This window comes from Dermacentor albipictus, chromosome 10 (assembly GCF_038994185.2).
Source record: "Dermacentor albipictus isolate Rhodes 1998 colony chromosome 10, USDA_Dalb.pri_finalv2, whole genome shotgun sequence".
In the NCBI taxonomy this organism is placed as follows: Eukaryota; Metazoa; Arthropoda; class Arachnida; order Ixodida; family Ixodidae; genus Dermacentor; species Dermacentor albipictus.
Genome location: NC_091830.1, coordinates 35,815,970 through 35,842,189, shown reverse-complemented (window position 1 = coordinate 35,842,189; position 26,220 = coordinate 35,815,970). Strand labels below are relative to the sequence as shown.

The following is a 26,220-nucleotide window of genomic DNA, read 5'->3' as shown; positions in this document are numbered from 1 at the left end:
AGGCAGATCAGGAAGCTGTGATCACGACCATCAAACGACCCCGACGGCAGTACTATGGCGGTATGACTACGAATGCACAACGACTGTATGACAATGATGACGTGATGATGACAGCATGACGGGTGTCGGATGACAAAGCTGGAATGATGGCGATGAGGCCACAACGAGCCCATCCATACCTTGTAGCCCAAGCTATTAAACAATTCAGGAAAATTCCGCAGTTGGCTAGCTGGTTCGACATTCTTAAGGATTTTGCACAGAACGACGAAGGGAGAGGACTTGAGCGAGAAACCAACACGCGACACCTGAGCGCAAACTGTCAACTGAAGAAGAAGCTTATTTACCACATAAGTACACTGATGTGTACAAAGCGGTGGGGATGGCAGGATAAAGGTGCATAACGGCATATATATATATATATATATATATATATATATATATATATATATATATATATATATATATATATACATACGCATCTACGCATACATTTAAGCGAGAAAACCAGAAATGAAATGGCAAAGAAATACTTTTGAAGAGGCAAAACAAAAGTTAACATTCACAGAAAGTTTTGCAGTAATGTGTTCTTGGATATAGGACGTACGTTTACATAGCTTAGATTGTATTTGTTAAGTGTTGAGGGAAGACAGTAGGAGAGCGCTTGAAGGCCATAATTAGTCCGGGGGCGCGGGAGTTCCCAGTGTTCAGTGTATCGATTTAGGCGAAAAGAAGGATTCCGCTGCAAGTTCGCGATGTTTATGATATAATTAGTACCCTTAATCACGTCGCTTTTAAAGGAACACTTAAGTTGATCACTAGAGTTGAGGATTGGGCGAGTTCGTATTGCATTGTAGAACTGGTACAACGCAACATACAAAGGAGGAAACAAGCGGAGCCGGCCAGATAAAGGAACACAGCGCTCACTTCCAACTGCTGGTTGTTTCCTTTAAATTGTCTAACTATTTCTTAGTACTATTTGACCAGACGAGGTTACAATAGCGCAAGTGAGAAGCAAATAGTGCGCTATAAAGCATAAGTTTCTGTGGTATTGGTAGTAGCGTCTGGCATCTGTGCAACATACCTAACGCTTTACTAAGTTTATTTCGTAAGTAATCGGTGTGGTGGCCCCACAGCATCAATTTATGAAAGATAACACCCAAAGTTTTTGCTGTAGCGGAAAGTTCTATGTCTGTGTCATTGAGTGTGAGGCACTGGGTGAGGTCACAAGGCGAGGACTTCGTTCTAAAAACCGCTTTTGTCTTGGAGCAGTTTAACTGGAGAAAATTTTTTACAAACAGTTATATAATTTGTCAAGTATTTCAATCGCAAAATTCATGAGTTCATCCTTTTTAATTCCCTTGAAGGATAAACTAATGTCATCTGTGTAAATAATATAATTAATCGAATTATCAATATTCACAATGTCATTTATATAACTGATAAATAGAAGTGGTCCCAATATGCTACCTTGAGGCACACCTTGCCTAATAAATTTAAATGAAGATAATTTTCTGTTAATTGGTACGCATGACTTTCTGTTGGTTTTGTAACTTCTACTTAAATCTAAAACTATTCCGCGTGTATTATAACAGTTCACTTTTCCTAATAGTGTTCCATGGTTAATTCTGTCAAAAGCTTTTGAGAAATCAAGGAATACTCCCAATGTTAGTTTCCTTGTCTCTATATTTTTCAAAATTAGTTCTTTTTGTTTAAGCAGAGCAGTTTCAGTCGAGCAGCCTGACCTGAAGCCATATTGACATGGCGTTAAAACAGAATACTTGTTAAAAAAGCAGTAATCCTAAGGAGAATAGTTTTTTCTAAACCTTTTGAAAACAGGGGAAGAATTGAGATTGGTCTGTACTTAAATTTTCCCTTTCTCCACCTTTTTACACCAGTGCTACCTTTGCAATTTTCATCTGATGAGGAAAAATGCCAGAGGTTAAGGCGATGTAAATGTGAGTGAGGCAAGGGGGAGCAGGTCAATAACAAAAAGAATTGGTTGCATTTTTAATCCGTGCACATGCTTACTTTTAGTTAGCCTGATGTTTTTGAACACATTTGAAACTTCAATGTTATCAGTCTCATCAAGATACAAAGAATGTGTAAGTGGATGGGGCAAATACATCAAGGCATCTTGATCATAGGTGCTTTCAACTAGAGAGACAAAGTAATCATTAAGTTTGTTGGCGAGCGCTTCATGTTAAAGAACCTCATTACCAACCTCGAGCTCTTTAATAGTCCTGGCAGGTCACCTTGATGATATAGCAGAATTCAGCTTATTCCAAGCCTGTTTTGCATCAACGATACCATCGAACATGGAGTAGTAATAGTCGCGTTTAGCTTGTTTTTGCAGTTTAGTCAGGTTATTTCGATATTTTTTTAAAGAACTGATTCAACGCATCTGGGTCACAGCTATTCAAAAACGCATGGTACAGCCTATTCCTTTTTTATCATTTTGATTAGCTAACTAGTTAGCTAAGTGGTTTACAACACAGGGCACCTGAGCGCAACACAGCACCTGACCACTTGGCTAACCAGTTAGCTAATCAAAATGATAAAAAAAAAGAATAAGCCGTACCATGCGACACCTGAGCGCAAGCTGTCAACTGGTTTACAACACGCGACACCTGAGCGCAAACTATCAACTGGTTTACGTAAACCAGTTGGTATTTTGCGCTCAGATGTGGTGTGTTGTTTTCTCGCTCACGTCCTGTCCCTTCATCGCTCTGGGCAGCAGTGTTAACTAATAAGCAATTTGGTCCGCTGGGTCGGGCCAGAAGGCGTGACGACGAGAGTATGACGAGAGTAAGTTGTCACGAAGAAGGAATGACGACAATGGAATGACCACGACGGCATCATGACCCAGTGAATACATACCTTGTGGCTCGAAGAGGTAGATAGCTTAGGCCACTCGGTTCGCGTAAGAGGTAGATATATATATATGGATATGCAGGTGGATAGAAAGGCTCAAAACGGCTGAAGTAGGCAAAGAATGCTATTCGCATAAATACGTAAATAAAAATGAACCTCACTGGTGCCGTGTTGGAGCACTAGGTAAGTGCTACTCTGTATGTGCCGCTCTTCAATAACAAAAATTCACCTTTAGAATAGAATTTACCGACAGGAAAGAAAGAGAGTTCGACCTGAGCTAGTGTGCTCTAGTCTGCTACTCTGCACTGAGGGAAGAGCGAAGGGGAGTGAAAGTGCTGGAATGATAGATGATGATAAGAGATTTGGTGAGTGCTTATGTACATGAAACAGTTGCCTCGCTAGAGCCATTCGTCAAGCTTGGTGTCCTGCAGAAACTTCAACAACACTTTAGTTGCACGCATTGAAGTTGCAGTGTAAGGTCATGGGCCGAGGATAGCTTCCTCCGACAGTGGTTGCCTGCCAACGCTGGCTAGGAAACTTTCCAACGTCCTTCGCTCCAGCATATATGCTGGGCAATAGCACAGTATGTGTTCCAGTGTTTCAGGCATCTGGCAATGTTCACAATCAGGGCTGTTCGACTGGCCGATGAGGTGCGCGTAGCGACGGGTGAAAGCAACGCCCAGCCGAATCCTGTGTATCAATGACGGTTCGCTCCGCTGCATTATCCTTTAAGGTTCTCTAGTGCTAGGCAGAACTGAACCCGTGCCACACGTGGTGCTTACGGCGGTGGTGCTTAATGGCCCATAGTGCACAGTAGGAAGCTCAACAGAGCAGCCCGGCTTCATACACGTTTCGGCGTTGACAATACGGTTTGCCGCTACACTGCTTCAATGCTAATCGCTTTAGTTTCGATATTCACAGTAAGGTGAGTCTGGCCGGAATTTTTTTTCTTCGAAAGATTAATGGTATCGAACTCTACGTACACGATGTCTACATATCTACATAGGACCCCTACTAAGTGCCGCTTCCAGATGGAACTGCAAGGAAAATACGAGTACTTAAGCTTTTGAATGTGTCTCTTGTAGTGATTGAGTAGGCATCTGAAAAACAACACACTCACACACCTTAAGCATCGTGTTAATGCTTTACCCGTGATGCTTGTGTCCCCTCTACGCATGCAACATTCTTGTTGCGATAATTGTGTATTCGATTTTCTTGAATATACGCACTGGCCCGCAAACAGTCTAGGCGCGTGCTCACCTTACTTATCCGAGAAATGAGCCACCATTGTTTGTTCTTATATCGTTTGTGGGAGGGCAGGGCCTAATCAAGTGTCGATACCACATTTAACCGCTGTGCCTGTAGTCTCTTCTTTTTTCTCCCCCAAAGAACCAACACAGCTAAACTTCAAAGTGTTGGCACCAAATTTTCCACATTTGCCCTCTCGGAAGGCAAGCAAAGAAGAATAACCGAACAAACAGCCAGAAATTGTGACTTTGGAGGCAACCATAAATGTGAGATCACTTTTGCACTGCATGACGAACGCACAGCCCAAGAGATCGCAAGCGATTAGCGGGAACTCTGCGCCTTGCTAAGAGTAATGTGTACGCATTTTATCTTCAAGAAAACACGCGTACGCGTTTGAGAAATTTTATTGCCACGTTTCCTGTGGAGACTGAGAAAAGTACTGCCATGGACAACTGCTTACAATGTCACGTTGGTGGTGGTGGTGCCCGCACTCCACATGGTCGTGTCCGACTGATAGAGGACCACGGTGTAAGCGATAATAGCGCTTGTTATCTGCAATGGTAAATAGAAATGTCAACCAGTGAACAAAGATAGATTGCGTACAATGGTGCAAGTGTTCTGTTCATGGTGAGAAATAAAGATAAGTTGCTCAATCTTTTTTTATGTTGAATTGTGTTAACACATTGTGGGGTTTCACGTAAGTTCACTGCACAGAATACCCCAGTTGAGAAGAGTGAATAACTACTCTAATGAGGTGCCCTTCCTTCCTTCCTTTCTTTCTTTCTTTCTTTCTTTCTTTCTTTCTTTCTTTCTTTCTTTCTTTCTTTCTTTCTTTCTTTCTTTCTTTCTTTCTTTCTTTCTTTCTTTCTTTCTTTCTTTCTTTCTTTCTTTCTTTCTTTCTTTCTTTCTTTCTTTCTTTCTACGAGTGTCCTTTTCACGGCGAGAAACAAAGATGAACGAGTTGTTCTAATTTTCGTGATGTGCAATGGTGTTAAGACTTTGCGAGGTTACCCTTGGGATCATGGCACAGATTATTTCAGCTACTTAGACTGATTAAATGATATAATGAGATGTTCTAGCCTTCTTTCGTTTTTCTGAGTGTGGAAAACAGTGGGCCAGTGCCAGTAGTTATTAACGTGCCTTTCTTTAGTTTTTTTTTTGTTCTGACACCCTTTAGCTTAATACCCGAAGTACACTTACACTTAACAGTGTGCAGGGCAGGTTTGAGGAGCCATGCGCGCACAATATAGCTGTGGAAAGGTGGCGTATTCAGGCGCCACTGCACGCAGTTTCGCCAAATCTTTTATTCGTTCACTTATAGTAGGCGTAAAGCTATGAAGTGCAGTTAGCGCACTCACCTATTATCCGATATACAGTGAAAGCTCGTTAATTCGAACTTCAATAATTCGAATTTATGGATAATTCGAACTGTACGATTTGGTCCGGCCAAGCTCCACAGAAGTCTATGTATAAAAAAGTCCGTTAATTCGAACGCGAGAAGGTTCCCTCACGGATAATTCGAACTACGCTCGCCTGGCACACGGCCAGAGAAACACGCCTACTGCCTACACACAAGGCTGTATTGCCTCCGAAACGGAGAGAACGGCGAGAGAAGGCAAAATCAGAAAAAAATCTAACCTGCACGGGGTGAGCCAGAAGCCAGCAGCGGCTGCCGCCTCTCCGTTCTACGTAACCTCCGAGACTTCTTGCCCGTTGCGAATCTCGGAGGCTTTACAAATCTTGTACAGCTGCTAATGTACTTGATTCGCCAAAACACAGCGAATCAAGTACGTCGCAGCTGCGCTTGCAATCAAGAACCAACGAATCAGGGCCTTCGCCACCTTCACATGTTCAGCGTCTTTGTCTCGGCAGTCTTCATCGGTTGTGCACCTCTGTTTTCAGATTAGGAGGTATCGGCCATCGCGATTCATTGTGATGGTGTTAAGCCTCCGCTAACGTTCGTTTCGGTGGACATCGGTGGTGGAGCACAGTCGGACCCAGAGCTTCGACTTGAAGATGGCGTGTGCCCGCAGCAAACGCCATCACTTTCTGACATACCCTACTGCTCCCAAATCGCAGCGTACTGTTGCTCTCCTTCACTTTCGTTAGTTCTAACTTTCGTTAACTCGAACTCAAGCGGCTTCCCCTTGCGGTTCGAATTAACGAGCTTTTACTGTACTTCACATGACGTGATTATCGACTATATGTGGGTTAATGTCCTAGACAATGTGAAATTCCACCATTGTTTCGCTTTCCGCCACATTTATTCTCCGAGTCAATCAGTGAGGGCGGCACCATCGTATGTGAGCCAATCAGAGCTGTGAAGAAGGCGTATTTGCCAATACAGCGAAAATTGACTGCAGCTAGTATGATAATCTGTCGCTCATTATAGACATTTCATTTAATATTCGGGGTGGACGCCTGTGACACAACAGTTCCCAAACTTATAATGCCGTGAGAATAAATCGCCCACTCACATCCGTGGTCTCAGTGCACGAGTGAGGAAACATACAACTTCGTTCTGTCGGCAGGAACTGACACGAGAACAGCTATTTACGGTGTACTTCGGCTCTGTATGGTCAGTGACGACTCTGTTATGACAAAACAAGTATGAAGAATAAAATAGTGAGGAGCTGAATGCTACAACTCCTTTATTGCCTAAGCCTGTCAATATGTAATACTTCTGTAACACTTTTGCGTAAAATAAATATATATTCTTGGTATTATACCTGTAATATCGTGTTACATTGTATTATTTTTGTATTATCAAATTGATGTTATTTCATTATGAAATATATTATTCCTTTTTGTTGCTTTGCATTATTCTACTCTGCTGCCTAATCATGCTATCCGTTTTATGTACTACCTGACAGGAGGTACGCTTACTCTCTTGTGCTTTGGGACTTCCTTCTCTATCTCCATTTATGTATTACAATTAATAACACAATAAAACATGCTTCTGATTCTCAGTTGATTGGTTAGTACAGGTGTAAGCACGAGTGCAAGAAATTAGAGTATAACCAAAGAGGGGGCAGCTTAGTCTGTTCATTTCGACTAGAGAACGCATTTTCATCAAGGTGAAGACGGTTCCCTGTGCCTCGAATAGAAATGAAGCGAAGTTCATGTTATTCGTCAAAGGTAACTTCGAATAACACGCAATTATCACTGCTGTAGGAGGCAGTAGGGTGAAAAATATGCCACTAGGGAGACCTCCTAATCTCAAGTCTGCGATATGTAGTACACACAGGAGTCAGTTGTAAGTTGGTAATAGTAAATAGAAATCAGCCTAGTATAGACTCGAATCAAACTGAAACATGTTTTACAGCGGCTGAATTGCAGTTTAGTTTAGCTTCTTTTGATTTTGTGAAGACGTGCAGGATGTCTCGCTGCGTGGGACTTTCACCTGTTACTTACCGACACGACTAAGGGTGGGCCAACCTTGAAGAAACCGAGCGCCGAGAACCTGAATTCCTGGTGAATGCACGTGTGACGGAACATCTCGATCTGCAAAAGGTGGACGTGGTGTGTCAGTGCTTAGAAGTACACATTGAGTTTCGCTGGTTCGCACGAGCTGAATAGTGTCAGCACCAAGAAGGATGCGTTGAGTTCAGCTATTTCATAGTAGCTCACTGGTTAGTTGATTTGAGCTATGTGTTAGGGAAGTGTCAGTGGCTGTTATCCTCTCCCCACCCCTTCTGCATCGGGGAAAATGCATACGACGCTCAGATTGGCCGCTGAAGTTTGTACAATGTTGGTATTCACGTGAGGGATCTAGCTCGCACGTATTCCCGATTTTGAAACATGAGAACATCGTACGGCAGCAGCGCTGGTAGCAACATCTGACGCTTGTTGAACCACACTGTATTGGGAACTTTTTTTTTATTAGACACATTCCCTCCCTGCGAAAAGAAAGTAAGCGTCGTTACTTACCCCAGTGATTCTTGTTGCCGAGTCTACGTCAGCAGCTAAATATGATCTGGTCTTTTAAATATCTTTTTGTGTGCCCTAGTTGAACTTAGCGTCACAAAATGGCACCGTGAGCTCTCTGCCTCTTCAGCAAAATTGATAAGATCAACTTGACTGCAGTCGATATTGGTAAGAGACGATTGAGTATTGGCTGAAGAAAAGCAGGGAAGAGATTGATAGACCCGCATTCAAGTGTAGGTAACGGCACGGTATAGTGATAGAGGTTTTAAACAAGAAAGTTGGAATTGAGATCAGATAGGCAAAATGCTAGATAGCGATAGATGAACTAACACCTGGATAAATCAAGCAGACTAGGGTATAAATTACGCCCTCCCCCCTTCAAAGGTAATGCCAATAAACATGATGATCATCATCAGCGTCATCATCATGTCTCCGGTGTTTCGGTATTCCGTAAACAGTGAACCGATGCGCTAAAACTCTTTTTGCGAGGGTACCTGCTAAAACACTTACTTTTTTTCTGGTGTCCCGAGTATGGTTCACTGAAACAAGTATCTTGGTTAGCTCAGTCCAGGTCTGCTTCGCCTGTAAAAGAGGAATTCTTTTTGTGTGTGCCTCTGTGAGAGTAAAACAACAAATAGAAGAACAACATATGTGCGAATTGTAGACAATGTTCTTTTTATAAGTTCAAAGATTTCTTGAAGTTAGGGGTGTAGTTACTGAATTACGGTTTCATACACCACCACAAACAACAACATGAAAGCCCTTACGCGCTTCAAAGAATAGCTTGAGAGCAATATATTGCATTACAACCATAATAGACGTAATAGTTAAGGCATAGAGGGCTCCGCGCACGCCTAACCACTGCAATGAAAAAAACGCGGATGCATGTTTGCGACAATACATGCACACAATCTCAGTGTTGCCCTGCTAAGTAGGAAATTGAGCGCTACAATGCGATTCTGTAGTCGCTCGCATTTCGCCATATTGTGAAATTCAACGTCTCATCATATCTAGCTGTGATTCGTTCGAAAAAATGCCATAATTGGGGCAATTTGTTAATATGACAGATCTAACAACCAGGGACGTGCGCTAACGACTTTCACGTCTAGAATGAATCGTGCGCGTAAATTGCTTGGAATTAAGACAAGTATGAATGTGCACGTGCGTGTGAAAAATACTGAATAGTACCTGTTTGCTTGGCATCACAGCGCAGAGTGCCACGATCACCATCTGGGCGCAAAGGGCGACGCAGCCAAGGGCGTTGATCAGACTGACCTCGGGTCGATGAAGCTGCTTGATGACGAAGTAAGTCCACGGGGCTGCTACCAGTAGGTTAAGTGGAACTACGATGAACAAGGACAGGCCGAACGCATTCTGGTACTTCCAAAAGACTTCCATGACCTCGTAGAACAGCCTGTGAAGGCCATCAACGTCCAGAGTTTCCTGGAAGGTTTGCTCCGTTTCCTCGAGCGCAACTAGCATGTCCCTGAGCTCGTCGTTGATGGCGTGTATGTAAGCCGCCAGCGCCTTGCTGTAGAAGGCGATCCAGGTGTACGTTATCGTGCACGCCGTCTGTCCGTGGAGCAGCACGACGACGCCGTAAAAGATGTTCCAAGCCAGCATTTCCCGAGTGTATTCAGCGAACAGAAACAGCAGGGGCACGATGGATACAAACAAAACAACGGCTGAGGTTATGTTGAGGACGACGATCCAGAAGGCGGATGTCTTCAAGCCCAAGGACGTTGGAATTGGGAGTCGTCGTTCCAGGTGACCGAATCTGTTGGCCAGACGCGCAAGCCTAGGGGCCCGTTCGATCATGGCGCAGAAGTTGAAGAGCTGTATGATGAGCGTGCGCGTAGAGTAGGCGAGCGTGACCGCTTTCTCGATCGACTCGGTGTCGTCGAACATCTTGAGCACTTCGTACGAGTCGTAGGCGAAGACGGTGATGAGGACAATCCAGCTGGCGACCGCGTAGAACGCGTACGGGCTACGACGCTTGCAGACGACGTCGTCATGACAGGCTGCGTTATCGTCTAGCGCTTGTTGCTTGTTTAGGAAGCTGTAGCCCAGAAGCCTGTGGTAATAGTTGACGACGTGAAAGGACTCGAAGAATGTTGTCGGTCTATCAGACGGCGACGGGGTCGGACTGCTTGGAGCAGACATCTGTTCGTGCAGGCTGTGAGGAATGCCTTCGCATCAGTTTGGTCGCGTACCAGCCGAAGCGGGGAAATAGATTCTGACCTGCTTCGACACTTATGAGCGACCTCTAAATCATAGGTGACTGCTCTCGGGAGCAAAATACTCTTATATACACCCAGACAGAGTCGATAAGACCTTAGCCTGATGCTTCCACGTGGAAGCTCGAGGTCATTGACCATTAGGATGCAATCTGCTCAGCTTCATATCCGGTGGGTGCATAAATCCCGTTGCGCCCACGTGGAGTAGTCATTATAGCTGCAACACTAGCACGCAGTTAATGGCGCCAGACTGTCGCCACGTGTTGGCTATTGTCGGTTCAGGGTTTGTGATTCTTGCGAGGCTGTGTTTTCGCTCGCAGCCTCTTGCTTAAGAAATAGTACGCAAGAGATAGATTCTTGTCACTGCTTGCTTTATTTTCTCAGGCTGCATGTTACAGACTTATGGACGTGAAGATTATGATGGTTCTCTTGACTCTAACGGCGTTTTGCACTTGTAATTGTTTGCGCAATGAGGTGACCTTAGTCTGGACTCGACAACAAGAGCTTTCGGCATACAATGTGAATGTGGAAAATAATTCATTTTTCGTTTGTCTTGGCAGTGCAATGGTGCGCGGAAGGGGGATGTGCTGCGTTAGGGTGTTTCCGCTTTCATGTACAGTCGCGGACAGAATATTATGGACCATGAAATCTAAGAAAAAGCAGAATATCTCCGCAACCTCACAACGCAATCTGGTATTTGCATTTTGGACCTCGACTAGAATATGCTAACAACGTTGTCGTGGGCTGTTTTACTGGTTACTGCTACAGGCTGCTCGGGAATTGAACGTTTTCGGAGATACCGTGGTCCATTTTATTCTGTCCGCGACTGTACAGTAACGGGGAAATGAAACTCGAACACGAAATTGCAAAGTAGAACAGCTTTTGCAGCTAATAACCTGTGAGCATGGCTTGAGACCGTTACTTATTTGATCGACAAAAATGGTAAAAGTTTCACACTAAGTGCGCAAGCCGAAATTACACGGTCTTCATACGCGTTGGTAAAAGAATAAGCGAAAAAACACGCTCCAGTTAGCCCTAACCTGACCGTATTTCAATCATCAACGATATTACGGTGTGCACACTTTATTGCTAGCAGTGGCATGTGCTGGCTGCGAGGATATTAAGCTTCCTAATTATTCCCAAGTTTTGTGGGCTCTCGCGCTTGACAGTGAATCACGAGCGTTTGCCGTTTTTCCTGACCAGTGGAATCGATGGAACGCGTAGAATACTTAGCGATGAAAATAATTCGTTCTATGCTGACATCTCAAAAGGTGCGTTTAACTTTTGGTTACGAATGATTAGTGTATTTTTCTTTCTTAAAAAGGAATCTGTTGTCTATGTCGGTCGGCTACACGAGCTATCTGTTGAGACAATACCTGAGACAAAATCACTTCTGCTTTCAAACTTGCAATAAAATGCGGCACAATACTATTGATACAGTTATATATGACGTGGTTGATCACGGATTAACCTTCGATAGGCATCTAACTAGCGATAACTAGCGATAATTGTTGCGTCTCCCTCTTGTGTCTACCAGAAACACTTGTTTCTTTCATAGTTAATAACGCACGTCGCGAGTTGCAGACCTAAAAGTTAGTGCACATAACTACTCTAAATGCAAGAAACGAAGACAGGCCACCCGAGAGGAACTTAAGAAGAGAAAATAAACCCAAAAGCAAATATATATGATAGAAAATAACTCATTTTTAAAATCTTTCGCCACCCTGAATAGAAACGTTTCAAAACTGCCGAACGAATATTATTACGAGAGGACAGAATTAAGAAGATAAAAGTGCGCCGGATGAAAACGATGCTGGGCGATCTCTCAGTAGCAATGTTGTTTACATGTGCACTTGGCATGTATTGTAAATAATTCGCATACAGTCTGTGTACCTTTCCAGAGCAGCTTGCTCGTAACTAAAGCAAATAAATGCTCAGATACCTGCTTCTAAATGCCTTGTAGTTGCCTTATTAGGGCTAAATGTGCAAGTGAAGTGTGTTGGTTTTAAAATTGTCGTACGTCAAGCTTTCGATGAGAGGTTGGTAAGTATATCACAAGCCGAACAGGGAGTGAACATCTAAATGTGCAAAAGAAATAAAACGTTGTGTGTGAGGAGACGGCGTAGAAATGACCGGGAATCTATTGCTGGTGTAAAAATATACTGCTAGCATGAACAAATTCGCAGACATACAACAAAATTTAAGAGAGAGAGAGAGATAAGATAATGTAGAGAAACGCAGGGAGGTTAACCCGAGGTAGTTCCGGTTGGCTACCCTGCGCAGGGGGAAGGGTTAAGGGGGATAAAAAGAGAAACAGAGCGGAAGAGGGAGATAGAAAGAAAGAGAGACAAGCACGAACAAAGCGCGTACAGTAAAGAGCGGTAGGGGGCGGCATTCTTAGAGTCTGTCGTGAAGCCCCGTAGACCATAGGAACCTTAATAACGCAAGTAAGGCCTTCAACGCGGATGTTCTTTCGGAGCATTGATCTAAAGCTTTTGGTTCTGATAGTGGACGATTGTCCAACTAACAAAATTTAAAAAAACAACCTAACAAAATTTAAAAACTAACAAAATTAAAAAAAAAAACGCATCCCTGTGTCTCCGCTTTGACTACTAACACAGACATGATCCAAGCTAAGGAGCGAAGTTCAGTTGCCGATGGGCTTTTAGCTGCAGTCGAAGCAGCGCCCAGATCGCAGTTTATTAAGCATGGCCTCCGTGATTGCACGCGTCATACATAGGGCATGCATGGCCTCCACGATTGACAGTGTGCCCAAGCTCGGAGGCCATGTATCAAGCATGGAGTTTCGTGTGAGAACTACCACAGGGAGCTCTGGCGCTGCGAACCCTCCGCTACCATGGCAATGATGGTTAGTGCATGGATTTGTCTAATCTTCGTGAGTAAACTTTACATCTTTCTAAATATATAAGCAATCACACTTTTCTGAACGTGCGAAGGTAATAAGTCCCTTCGCACACACATGGTCATAGCGAATTATTAGTCTCAAAGCGCAGTTACATTGAAATTGATGAGCTTGCAAAGTAGCACAGCCATTTGAAGCCATAACGACGGACTTTAGGCATATTCAGTTTCACGTTGATATCGCGAAAAGAAAATTAATATAAAAGGACTACCTATTTGTTCCCAGCAGCTCGCGACCCTCTCGATAATACGTATATGTCAACATCGCGGTAGCAGCAAGGGCTGCCGAGTCTTACAGTTCCTTGTCACACGACTGCAAGTATACGCTTTAAGAGTGATAACTCTTACGAAGGCTCATCTTTTCTCATTTCTATAGGTAAACGACGTTGCTTACATCAAAGAAAAGCAGGAATCGCACGGGATTGAATGTTTTCATCATTCTCCATCTGGATTTATTTTAGCATCGATGCTATTAATATTTACCTGGACCATACGCACAACCTAACTTAAGCACAAGCCAAGTTATAAATGCTGTGTAAGTTTTCTCTTACTGACGCAAAGTTTAGGGCTCACATTACTTATAACGTAAATTACGACTATTTAGGGCGAAATAGCAAATTATAGGTACCTTATCAATTTTCAGGGCAAAGACTGATAGTTACCTTAGAAGTGCGAAAATGTACACATCTATAGTTGTAAAACCTTGTGTAGAGTATAGTGTTGTCCCCCTGCAAAACTACATACATGCATTACTGTGTAAGTGTACCATAATTGTTAATGTTCTGCAACGTCAGAGTTATCAAATACTGTTACATTGGTTAATCGCCAGATGCCAAGAATATCTTAGCTCGAGTCACTCTGTTACGGCTTGAGCCTCTGAAATTAATGACGCGCCTTGGCTCAACTTATGACATCGCGAAAACCAAGCTATGGGTGGGGCGGGGGGATAGGGTTATTCTGTAAGAGTCCACCTAATGGACTGTGCATTTCGGTCGCTGCTGATTGGCTAGGGCCGCTCGTCTCCTCCTCTCTCGTACAGCTGCATCCAATCAGGAGCGGCCGAAATGGACAGTCCACTAGGTGGACTCTTACAGAATGCCCTCCCCCCTGGTCTGTATAAGTGCCATTCTGTACTAGCACGTTACAGAAGATTCAGTGGACATAGTTTGATTATTTTTGTAGGCAACTCGCTCCATAGTTTGACACCATGGTTTTGTACTATAATATCATCCGGCTAAATCAGTAAGCAATAATTAGGGGTGCCCCGCCGGTAATACTGCGGAATCGATACGAATAAGAATGTACGGAGAAATTTGGCTTCCACTACTGATTTCCTCAAATGGAGCAGACAAAGAAACAACATGGCATTGTTAAAGGGGCCCTCAAACACTTTTTGAACACAGTAACAAAAAGTCACAGGTCTGTCGTAGAGGCTGCTGTGCGTATGTGAGCTAAATATTATTGCACTGCAAGAATCAGGAAATTTACATTCTCCCCTAAATTTAGTACACACAGCGAAAAATCGCTTGATGACGCTTCCACACTGTGGCCATGCAGCGTCATGGAAAGCAGCTATACTCACCAACTCTACTGGCTGATTTCGTTATCGCGAGAACATTCTGAAGTAATACAAAATTGTCACTGTTGAGTTACATAAATGAAAAACATGCGTACGTCTGCGATATGAAAAAAAAAAAGCAGGAAAACCGTTCCATTATTTTGCACTACGCGCCGCTGCGTCTCTTGCACGTGGCCTCCGAGATGGGAGCGCCGGGCTGAGTATAAGCCTACTGCGGCCGCCACGGAATGGCGCTACGAGCCTTTTTGCTGCCGCAACGATGAACTTCTGTTCTGGGCTTTGCCCGCTTCGCTTCTCCGCTGTGTAGCTTCCGGCGGGATAGCGAAGAGAGAACGACAGACAGAGGCGGGTATCCGTGCGATAACTCCACTTATAGTTCAAGGATTGAAAAAACATTTTTTGGCATGAGATTCGTCAGACGACGTCCTTGAATAGTGAGACCATTCTATCATTAGTTATAGAAAAAATGGTTTTAGGGCCCCTTTAACATAATGAAGTCCTCTGAATAATATTTCTGCCTAAATTGCTTCGTAACAAATCTGCAGGCATACTCAGAAATGAGACAATTTTGATAAACTAAGTGCAAGTTATAGCAAAAAGATAAGAAAAAGAAACCCTCTAGCTCCATACACGACTTCAGAAACTGGCGGCTTACCATGTTAGCTCAATACATTTAGTTCAGAGGGATTAACAATACACAATTGCGGCGAACGTGCACTATTATCTATCTCTTTCTTTTTTCACCAACAATAGTGAAATAGTGAAACAACATGCACTAAAAATAGCGCTGATAAGATAACAGTGATCGATAAGCCATTCTCATTTTACACCATTTGACCGCAAACGAACATTGCAAAAAAAAAAAATGAACATCAGATACCTGAATCGAACACGACTTGAATAACGAAGGCAGATTGTTTGGTTAAGGCGTTCGCTACAAGCAGGGTTAGCGTAGCAGTACGGGTCAGCAATTACTCCGCTAGTACGTCTTTTTGGCTGCTCAGTGAAATGCGTTGATCGATTTCAACTTGTTTAGTGTCTCGCTAATACGTGCTCAGCAGACGTGAGACCTTGCGCACTACCCTGGGTCCTTCCAGGAACACTGTCTACTTCACACATGCGGGCGCAAATCCTGTTGCTTGCATTTTGTCAAGTAGAGTCCCTAGTAACGAAGAATATTGATTCGTATTCGAAATATTTCGGATATTCGCACGCCCCCTACTAACTATAATTGAAATCAGGATCTGTGGCAAATGTATGAAGTGTACGATTAGACGGCACGAGAATGACAGGTGGTGGTCACTTAAGCCTGAGTTATGTTCAGCGGCGCAGCTGGAGTGCTAGAAGAGCTGTTGTCTGATTGGTAGAGGATGACCGTATACGTTATGATGGCGCTTGCAATCTGAAAGAAAAAAGTAGCAACTCAAGCAACGCTTCGGCAAAGCGTTAAACACTGTTTTTGAGAAAAACAAAAATTAATTTTTATGAAGACAGTAAACAGAACATCTCACCGAGACGATTAACGGAGGACCAACTTTGAAGAATCCGCAGCCGGAGAAGGAGAAGTCTTGGTTCTGGCAGGTGTGACGAAACTCCTGAATCTGTACGAAAAAGAAGGAGACGTAGAGACAGAGATCTTTTAAGCCGTTACCTCGTCGTGCCGATAGAAACGAAAGAGAAAAAAGTATCCAAAACATGAGCATGAATAACAGAAATGTTTGTTCTTAGGAGCCACCCTTATCGCGGATACACATCAGCTGGCCTCGCGGTACCAGCCAAGCTCTTGTTATCCAGTTTTACCCTGTCATCAGCCGTACTCATCATTACTGTACACCAGTGTACTTACCAGCTGAATAAACTATTTACTGTTTACCTCAGGGTAAAGCACATGCCCTTAGGTAAGGAGTCTTAAAAAAAGCTGAATTATAGCAACTGTAGCAAGCATGTGTGCGATTTATAGCCTCATACACTTACTGAAATCGCTGATAATCGGTGTTTCAAGAAAACATTAAGCAGTAAGTTCCCAAATCTGTAAATTTGCACCCAGGACAGATTTCGCGGTTCTGTAAGCTGAATCTGTTAGAGAATCTCAAGCGGACAAATTTGACATACGAGTGTACAGGTTATGTAAAACTGGTATGGTTCTTGTGAGGGTATTGAAAAAGACCTGCTCACAAGTTATAGGCATATTTCACTGCAGTATTTAATGTCTTAGATGTCTTAATGAGTGCAGTTTACAGAATTCTGCTACGGCAGCTCACTTATGATACCCAGAGTTGTAAAATTGATGCTTCAGTTTTTTAGACCTTGCAATAAGCAAAAACATGTAAAATGTTTTAAAATATTGCACACGTGATGCCGAAGTTGTTTGCTGCGCACATAACCCAACGTACATACTTAATGACACATGTTGGCTACTAGGCCCGACGGTAGTCAGAAGCTAGTTTATCCAGGTACATAGCCAGTCACCCGTGCTGCCTGAAGGCAGCGGCCAGCCCATAACTAGCGGTGCAAGCGCAACTTCGGTCACTGGAGATGCGAGAGAGCGTAGACAGGCAACATATCGCAAAGTGGACAAAGCCTCCATAGAATGCTAACCGGATTAATGAAATGGACGATTTTAATATATCTCTGGCACACTTAATCGGAGGGCATTTGAGAGAGTCTCAAGACACATCTGTTGGTCTCACCGATTGTAGTCTACAGAAGAGGAGACGGAGAAACTAAAACAGCGTCCAAGCTAAGTACAAAAGCTGCATAAAAAAATTTCCTTTTCACGAACGGAAGGCTTTGCTGAGGAGTCTACGGCAAAAACATCAAGGGTATGGAGCACTTATGGCAGGCACGTGAAATTAAATATAGGTGCGTGTAAGTGCTCCTAAAATGCTTTGTAAATGAGTTGAACAGTACCGATATGTTCGATGTAGGTGGGAAGGCGAATGCTTGGTGGTGAATACTTCAAAAATTTCAGGATGCTTAAGCTTTGCCTGTAGGAGTGGAACGCGATAGCATTTAAAGATCCGTGACAGCTTCGCACACTTCCCGGCAACTGCAGCTTATGTAAGCGTAACGTTAACCGGGAAACTCTGGCGGCGAACGCTGTGCACAAAGGCGCGCTTTCTGGTAGAAATGCAGCGGAGACGAGTGCCATCTCGTGATGTTGCACAAAACCGGGCGCGCCGCTTTATGGCCTTCGAGATTTGAGCGTCGGCGGAGGCAATGGCCGCTCTATGAATAGTAGAAACGCTGGAAAAGGCCGTTCTGTTTTTTTGAGTTCCAGCGTAACAAAATCATGTTTTCTCGCATATTCAAATTACAATCCTATGCTATCATGTCGGTCGGTTGTGTATAAGTCGTGCTTCAAAATTTTTCTGGCGAATTTCACACTGAGAAACTAAATTTGTTCAGCAACTTCCTTGCGCCGCTTGGAGGGCCTGCGTGGTTGGGTTTGCATGGTATCAAATTCTTCTTGCCGAAACGATGGTCGACGCTGGACGCAGGACGCCGAATTTTCTGCGACATGTGGCCCTGAACACTATCGCGTTAATATATATATGTACGTGGAATTGTCCATGAACTACAGCGCCATTGAAAATCGATGTAGTAAAGCGGAAATGTTACGTACGTCGAGCGAGATTTTCAGCTGCAGCGGAGGAGATATCCCGTGCAAAGCACGTGAAATTGGTCGCGACAGTGCGGTGCGTCACACGATATGTGGGAGCCTTCACGCGAGAAAGGGTTTCTGGCAAGGCGGCCAGCACTCAAATCGTCATGGAAGGCCTGAAGGACACGAGCACGACGGCAGCGAAGCAGTACGGGCACCCAGCACCTCCACCACTTGTGACGTCACAGTAAGGTCCGCCTTTTACTGAGCCCGAGAGACGCGGCGAATGACCCTCGGCACAGTCCACTATGATGATGCGCCTACCCGCACGATGAAGAAGAAGGCACACACATGCTAATGATAATATAGAGATGATGAAGAAGTGCACAATAAATGCCCACAATACTCCTAATTCTTTCCGACGTCTCAGCATTGTTGTGTATAATAACACTATCACATTACTATTTTGCACAGACCTTACAATTGGTTCTTTTTGCCGCTACAGCGTTCAGAAAATGTTTATTTCAATAAGAGACGATACATTCAAGTTGACAAGCAAATTTATTCACCCGCAGGCACGCTTACAACTGTGTTGTGAACGTAAAGTGCAATATAAGGTATAGCACATGTTTGTTTACATCATACTTGATGTAAACAAAACAGATCAGCAAATGAAATAATAAATGGTGCCTGCTTGACACTGGCTTTGCCACACACAGCAGCACAACATTACAGCGTCCACGCAAAGGCATTATTGTCGGCCTCGAATTTATGAGAGACACCTGGGGCACATACAAATACAATCTCCACTCAGGCAAACAGAATTTGAGCATCAATCTGGCTGTAGGAAGACTTTGCCTCGGGAGACGGTAAGGTACCACGCAGACCAGCGGCGAAGAAACTCAGATTCACAGTGTTTGAAAAACTGCTCTTCAAGATGACCCCATACTATCACCCGTAGTTTTCGCATTCTGGGGACCACTCAGGTTGCGATATACTGTAAACAACTGTTGTACGAAATGGACGACCGTCTTCGGTGGAAAATACTAGCCTACAATACCAACAAAGTCGCTCTGGTAACCATTCTGGCTTTTGTGCGAGAATATATCCGTGATATCGCAATGCTAGAAAAAACCCCGAAGTAATAATGCATTCGTTTCTCGGCATACATCTTTTAAGCAAATACGTCTCGATAAACATTGCCAATGTGAAGGGAAAACAAATTGCACTCAGAATTGTCGTTTCGGTCGCTATATACCTTGACCCGTACGGGACAGCGCGACATGACGTCATAGGAGCGAGCGGTTCGCGGCGCCAAAAAAAAAAACAAAGAAAAAAAAATGAGGGGCGCGGTAAGGCATGAGTGCCTCAAAAAGGCAAGTAAACAATGAAAATGACGTAACATGCAAAATACTTCCAACTTCCCGCACGGCCTTTACGAGTTCCCCCGATGCAGACCCATTTATTAAGGTGATAACCTTAAGTGGCTCATACCCCGGATGACGAAGACGAAGACGAAGAAGTGCGGAACGGTAGATCTTGTTCTGTGGTTCTTCAAAGTTGTGCGCCTTCTGCATATCAGGAGCTTCCCCGAAGACGTCGTCCTCCAGAATGGAGGACGGAGGAGCTCCGCGCCCTCATGGCAAGGCGAGTCCCGCGGCGGTAGCCCTGTCCGTGGGAAACCGCGACATCACCGACTGTAGGCTTCCCGATTCATCTGACAGCTCAACAGCGGCAGAGATGGACTCGGACAGTGATTACACGCTACTCCGATCGCGCCACTTGAAGCGCAAGCTTCGCCGGACGTCAGCAGGCAGTGATTCTACTCATAACAGCAGATGTGACGAACGGGTCTTCTCCGTGGGCTACACCCCAACAACGGAAGGTACGAATATGAATTCGTTGAATAGACAATCAATGACCAAATACTTCGATCGAATAGCCTCAGGACATGTGAGAGAGATCCGCATTAATGCTCGGAAGAACATTCTGACGGTGGACGTGAATTCTCAGGCAGTATTGGAGGCTTTGAAAGGCATTCAAGTGGTTGGCAACATCCCAGTTCGCTCATTCCTAGCGTACGGCAAAGATACCTGCACTGGTGTGATATCGGATGTGGACATTGACATAAAGGATGACGGCCTGCGATCTCTATTATCGTCGACAGTGCGAATCCTCGACATCCACCGATTCGGCCGCTCCCGGTGCATCAAGTTGGTGTTCGAGTCAGACTCTTTGCCAGCATCGGTAAAAGTAGGTTATGTGAGGCACTCAGTGCGTCCGTATGTACCACGACCGTTACAGTGTCACAAGTGTTTCAAACTGGGCCACGTGAGTGCTGTGTGTAAGAATCCTACGTCGTGCCGAATATGTGGTGGTGCTCATCAGGTAGACTCCTGTGAGACTGACGCCATGAAATGTGCAAATTGCTCCGGAGCCCATGAAGCGACATCCAAGGACTGCCCCAAAATGGTAGAGGAGAGGCAAATTCTGAGAAAAATGGTGAGAGAGAACTTCACGCACAAGGAGGCTGCCGATTCCGTCCGCAAGAAAGGGCGCCCGTTGCGGCAAAGGCGTCGCCGCTCCCAGAGCAAGCCTCGGGGTAAAGAGGCACTTCCTTTGAGTACTTGGATGCAAACCGTGCCACAGAGAGAGCAAGGCCGGCACACACAAGATGCGCCTCCCCCAGTATCTCCGCGCCCGTAAAGGAATGAGGCGTCATCCAACGTGCGTCCAACCTCTTCGGCTATTGAGTGGCCTTCGCTACCACTGAGGGCTTCCGGAGGAGATACTCCTTTGGCGCTCCCCAAGTGCCGGGAGAGTACTGAAAGGCTTGGAAATGAAAAGGTGATAGACATGCTTAAACAGCTAGTAAACTCTATGCGTATATTACTCTCCGGATTGGCAACGCCAACTGCACTGTCGGTCGTGAAGGCGTTAGATGCTATGGAGCCGCTATTAGCGGCTCTAAAATAAGGGTATTAATCATGGCTCTCACGATAAAACACTGGACATTGGAACAGAAGATGCATCATTCTGTTATAATGCAATGGAATGCTCGAGGTCTATGCGGCCGCATGTCTGACTTTAGGCAACGAGTATTCAAATACCGCTTCCCAGTGATCGTGATATGCGAGCCAAATCTCACGTCGGAATTTCGCCTTTCCGGATACGTTAAGCTCTGGTCACGTGAAGATGGACCCAAGAGCAAAGTGTTAATGTGTATACGCAGTGACATGACGTTTGTGCGGAACGCGATCACTCCACATGACAGCAATGAATATGTGTGTGTGACACTAAAACATAAACTACATGTGTTTTCGATCATCGGCGCCTACATACCTCCTAGACAAGGACTTGAACTATCTTATCTATCCACTGTATTACAAAGCTCCCCAGGCCCTCATGTTGTTATTGGAGACTTCAATGCTCATCATCCTTACTGGGGAAGTGCTGCAATGAACTGTCGTGGTAGGAACTTGATGGACTTCATAGACAGTGAAGGTCTGGCTGTCATCAACGATGGATCTCCAACTTACATCCGCGGCACTACCTACGGAAGTTGCTTAGACCTCACTATTGTATCTCGGAGCCTCCTGCCCTTAGTCAACTGGTGCTTGGACATAGAAACGCATGGGAGCGATCATATACCAACATATGTACAGATGAAGTGGTTTGTGCAATCAACTCCACCTGCTGTACGCTGCACTGATTGGTCCACATTCTCTACATCTGTCGAAGAGTACTGCGGAGACATCACTTCACCATCTGATATAGAAGACATTATTGTATCATCAATGCAGAAGACAACTAAGCTCATCTGTGCACCTACATCCAGAACGGCGATTGATATTGAATATGAACGACTCCGAGCGATCCGTCGTAGAGCGGAAAGGAAGGTTAGGCGAACTCAATCGTCATTAGACCTTGTCTTATGTCGACGAGCTCAACGAAAAATACGGCGTCACCTCCAAAAAATGGGAAAACAACGGTGGAGGACCTTCTGTTCTTCTCTGGATCCTCGAAAGCCACTTTCTAGGATCTGGCAGGTAGTACGAAGCCTTCGTGCCCCTCCTCAGCAAAAACATCCTTTCCGTGCTCTAGCACTTCACCAATGTCTGACGGAAGTGCAGGTTGCCGAAGACTTCTGTAAGAGAGTCACCCGTACTGATCTTACAGCATGTGCAACATTGGATCGACTCGTGCTACCTCCTAAAGATGACCGTCTTGACCTTCCTTTCACGATGCCGGAATTGGAAGCTGCACTAGCTGCGTCTAGACGATCTTCTGCCCCTGGACCTGACGGTATTTCGTATACTGCTCTGTGCCACCTTGGGATGGAAGGTCGTAAAGTCCTGCTGTCATACTATAACGCCACGTGGTCAACCAGTACAGTCCCGAAGCAGTGGAAAACCAGCCGTTTGGTGGCCCTCCTAAAGCCGGGAAAATCGCCTTACGAAATGTCATCTTACCGGCCAGTAGCTTTAGCTAGCTGTGTCGGTAAGGTGATGGAACGGATGGTACTCACTAGACTAGAATGGTTCATGGAAAAGAATGAGCTTTATCCTGAAATGATGACCGGATTTAGACGTGGCCGGTCTGCAATAGATGGGGTCATTGGTCTCGTGTCCACGATCGAACAGGAAAAAAAGCGCCACCAACTTGTAGGAGCAGTTTTCTTAGACATCAAAGGAGCTTATGACAATGTACTGCACGAAGCCATTCTTGATGCCCTCAGTAATCTAGGCATCGGCGGCCGTCTCTACATGTGGATTGCAAATTACCTAGATGGTCGTACAGTCTTCATGTCCACGAATGCTGGCGAAACGACAAGACACGCTGTGGTCTGTGGAGTGCCTCAAGGAGGAGTTCTCAGCCCGACCCTTTTCAATGTTGCCCTTATTGGCCTTGCGGAAATAATTCCTGATACAGTACGCATCAGTACCTACGCAGACGACATATGCATATGGGCATCCGCAGTCACGCGACCACAAATTCGTGCCAGATTGCAGCGAGCTGTTTCTTTAACGTCTCAGTACCTGCAGTGCCAAGGACTGCAACTGGCCCCAGACAAGTGCGCTGCGATAGCGTTCACACGGAAGCTTATGTGTTGGTATCCAATTATGATCAATGGAAATGCCATCCCATATGTCACCCACCACAAATACCTCGGCGTTGTCATTGACCGTGGTGTTTCATGGTCGAAACATGTGGCAATGTTGAAGAAAAAATTAACTGGGCTTGCTCAAGTTTTTCGCTTTCTGGCCGGTATGAAATGGGGTCCATCTGAGCATTCGCTACTCCGGCTGTACCAGGCTCTCTACGTCGGATACATTCGGTATAGCCTGCCAGTTTTATCAAGTATGAGCCCGTCATGTTTGCGTACGCTGGAAAGTGCCCAGGCGCAGATGCTGAAAACATGTATATTGAAAACATGAATATTGTCTCACCTGTTCTCTCACTTCTGGTGTGTGTTCTTGGGAAACGAGGAGCTTGGTAAGAACGTCCCAGGTTTTCTTGGCCTGTGTAAGAAACGTGAATCGTTGTAAGCCACGACGAGATGTTGTGCCGAGAAAAAGCATTCTCACTTTGAAATTAACGATCGCTAAATTGGCGGAAATGACTAAAAGACAAAAATTTAAGCTGGCCCAACAGTGGCCCTCGCAGCCTGGTACTGAGATGGGAATTTTGATGACAAATGTAATTTGTTCACCTTTCTCAACTAAGACGCGTATTCTATCGCACACGTTACGTGTGTAAATGTAACGTGTAAATTTTTACAGGTAAATTATATATCGGAATCCTTATATATAAGAACAGTATTTAAACAACTAAACTGGGCTATATGCAATCTGAACATTTGCCACTGTCCGTTTCTCTCCCTGAGCGCTGCAATGTCTCAAACTTCTCATATATTAAAGGGTTCAAAGGCACATTCCAAGATTCACCACCAGCAGTTATTACTTCGGAGTTGGTAGCGCTTATATTTTGATTAGCCTAGACTGGAAGCCGCTAGCGTTGCGTAATGATTGCGCCAAAAGTTCTTGCTCGAGATTTCCCAGAATCAAGCCAACAGCATTAGAAAAAGGACGATCACTGTCATAGGGCCAAATTAGCCTATTTGAATGCTAATTTTCTTGACTCGTGCTATTTCTAGGCACGTATTTCTACGCATAGGGTTGGTTCCTCAGGTTACTTTTTGTGAATTATTAAAGGCATTACCAGTTCTTTGATTTAAATTGTGTCTAAACATCTTTGTAGAGCAGTGTTTGCGGTTCACACTTGATATATAACCTTTTCATTGTATTTATACTAACTTTAAAACTTCTTACTTCCATCCTAGTTGGTTCTGCATGCAAAACGACAACTAAAACATTTTCTGAAACATTAAATTCAGTTTTCTAGTTCAATGCGGTTATTTTTTTTTCATTGCGTGGCTATTTCGTGAGCGCTATGGCTTTTGAAATGATGTTGGTTAATGCAGTTTTTCTCCAATGTTTAAGAACGTAACCACTTTTCAGTAATGCCTTCTTGGCATTTTAGGTATCACTAAGAACTAACGCTTAACTAACAATGAAACTGACCATATAACTATGTAAATCCTAGCTGCACGTAAGCATGATATCAGTACGCGGTGCTTGCGTATACCTCCTTGTACGGGTGCATAGGGCAGACACACACGAGCAGCATTTGCACGCACAGCCCAGCGAATCCGACAGCACTGGAGAGACCGAATAGAGCTCGGTCCATCTCTTTAAACACCCAGTATCCCCACGGTGCCGCCAGAACCAAGTTCAGGGGAAATATTAGGAGCAGGAACTTCCCAAGTATCTGGTCGCACAGTTCAAACACGTCCGTGACCCGAACGAAGATGCCGTGTATGTGTTGAACACTTCGCGCGTCCTCGAAAAAGCCACCGGAGTCCAGGGCGTGTTTCAGCTCGCAGTTTATGGAAGCCAGCAACGCGGCGAACGTCTCCGTGAAGAACATCGCCCACGTGTACGCAACCAGACACGAAGCTTGGCCGTGTACCACATTAACGACCAGGTAACAGGAGTTCCAAATGAGCTGAACGTTCGAGAGCTCTTCGTTGAGCAAGTACAACAAAGGAATGATGGATAAAACAAGCGCCACTGTGAGGACGATGTTGATGACGATGAGGTTGCGAGCGGTGCCGCTGAGGTGAATGGGGAAAGTGAGCTGGGCTTCGAGGTCGGCGAAATCTCCGGACGCCCGGATTATGCTCGGCGCTTGAGTGAAAGCCAGTAGAAGGGAGCACACTTGAACCGATATGGTCCGAACCGAATACACGATCGTGGTCGCCTTGTCGAGGACTTGGTCGGGGTCGAACATCTCGACCGCCTCGGAGGCGTCGCAAGCGAAGACGCCGATGATGACGAGCCAAGTGGCTGCTACGTAAGCCGTGTAAGCACTGGGTCGTCGCGTCAACGTGAGACGTTGTGCACCGTTGGCGAAGTCGTTGCCGACGAAAGTGTAGCCTAGACATCTGTAGAAACCGTTGAGAACTCGGAATTCAGAGAGGTACACAAGGCTAGAGGAGGATTTCACTGTCGACTCCATCGTGGTGTATGCCAGCACATCTGCACAAAGCTTTAAGCAAGGCGCTTCGCTTTCAACGGAGTGAATAGTAGGACACCTAGTGGGGGCCTCCTGTGGACTGCGGTGCGACTTGCTCTGGCATAAGAGTTGCAAGAGGTCGCTTGGACGAGGGCCATTGCTAATGCATGCCGGCGCTGCCGTAGCTTCACTGCTAAATAATAGCGCGCTAGCGACTCGTTAGGGCGTTAACGTTGGTGTGTAGTGTCCATTTA

General features: G+C 44.9%; 1 protein-coding gene across 1 annotated transcript in view; it reads right to left on the bottom strand.

The window, feature by feature from the left end:
• Window positions 1-15,989: 15,989 nt before the first annotated feature.
• The window catches only part of LOC139050298 (uncharacterized), an 18,395-nt gene continuing 8,164 nt past the window's right edge, over window positions 15,990-26,220 (bottom strand). Inside the window, exons 2-4 of the mRNA XM_070526529.1 lie at window positions 23,839-23,910; window positions 16,296-16,385; window positions 15,990-16,186 (exon numbers count right to left, since the gene is read on the bottom strand). Of these exons, the coding sequence (XP_070382630.1) occupies window positions 16,088-16,186; window positions 16,296-16,385; window positions 23,839-23,910 (261 nt within the window). The 3' untranslated portion in view covers window positions 15,990-16,087. The remainder of the gene's footprint in view (window positions 16,187-16,295; window positions 16,386-23,838; window positions 23,911-26,220) is intronic.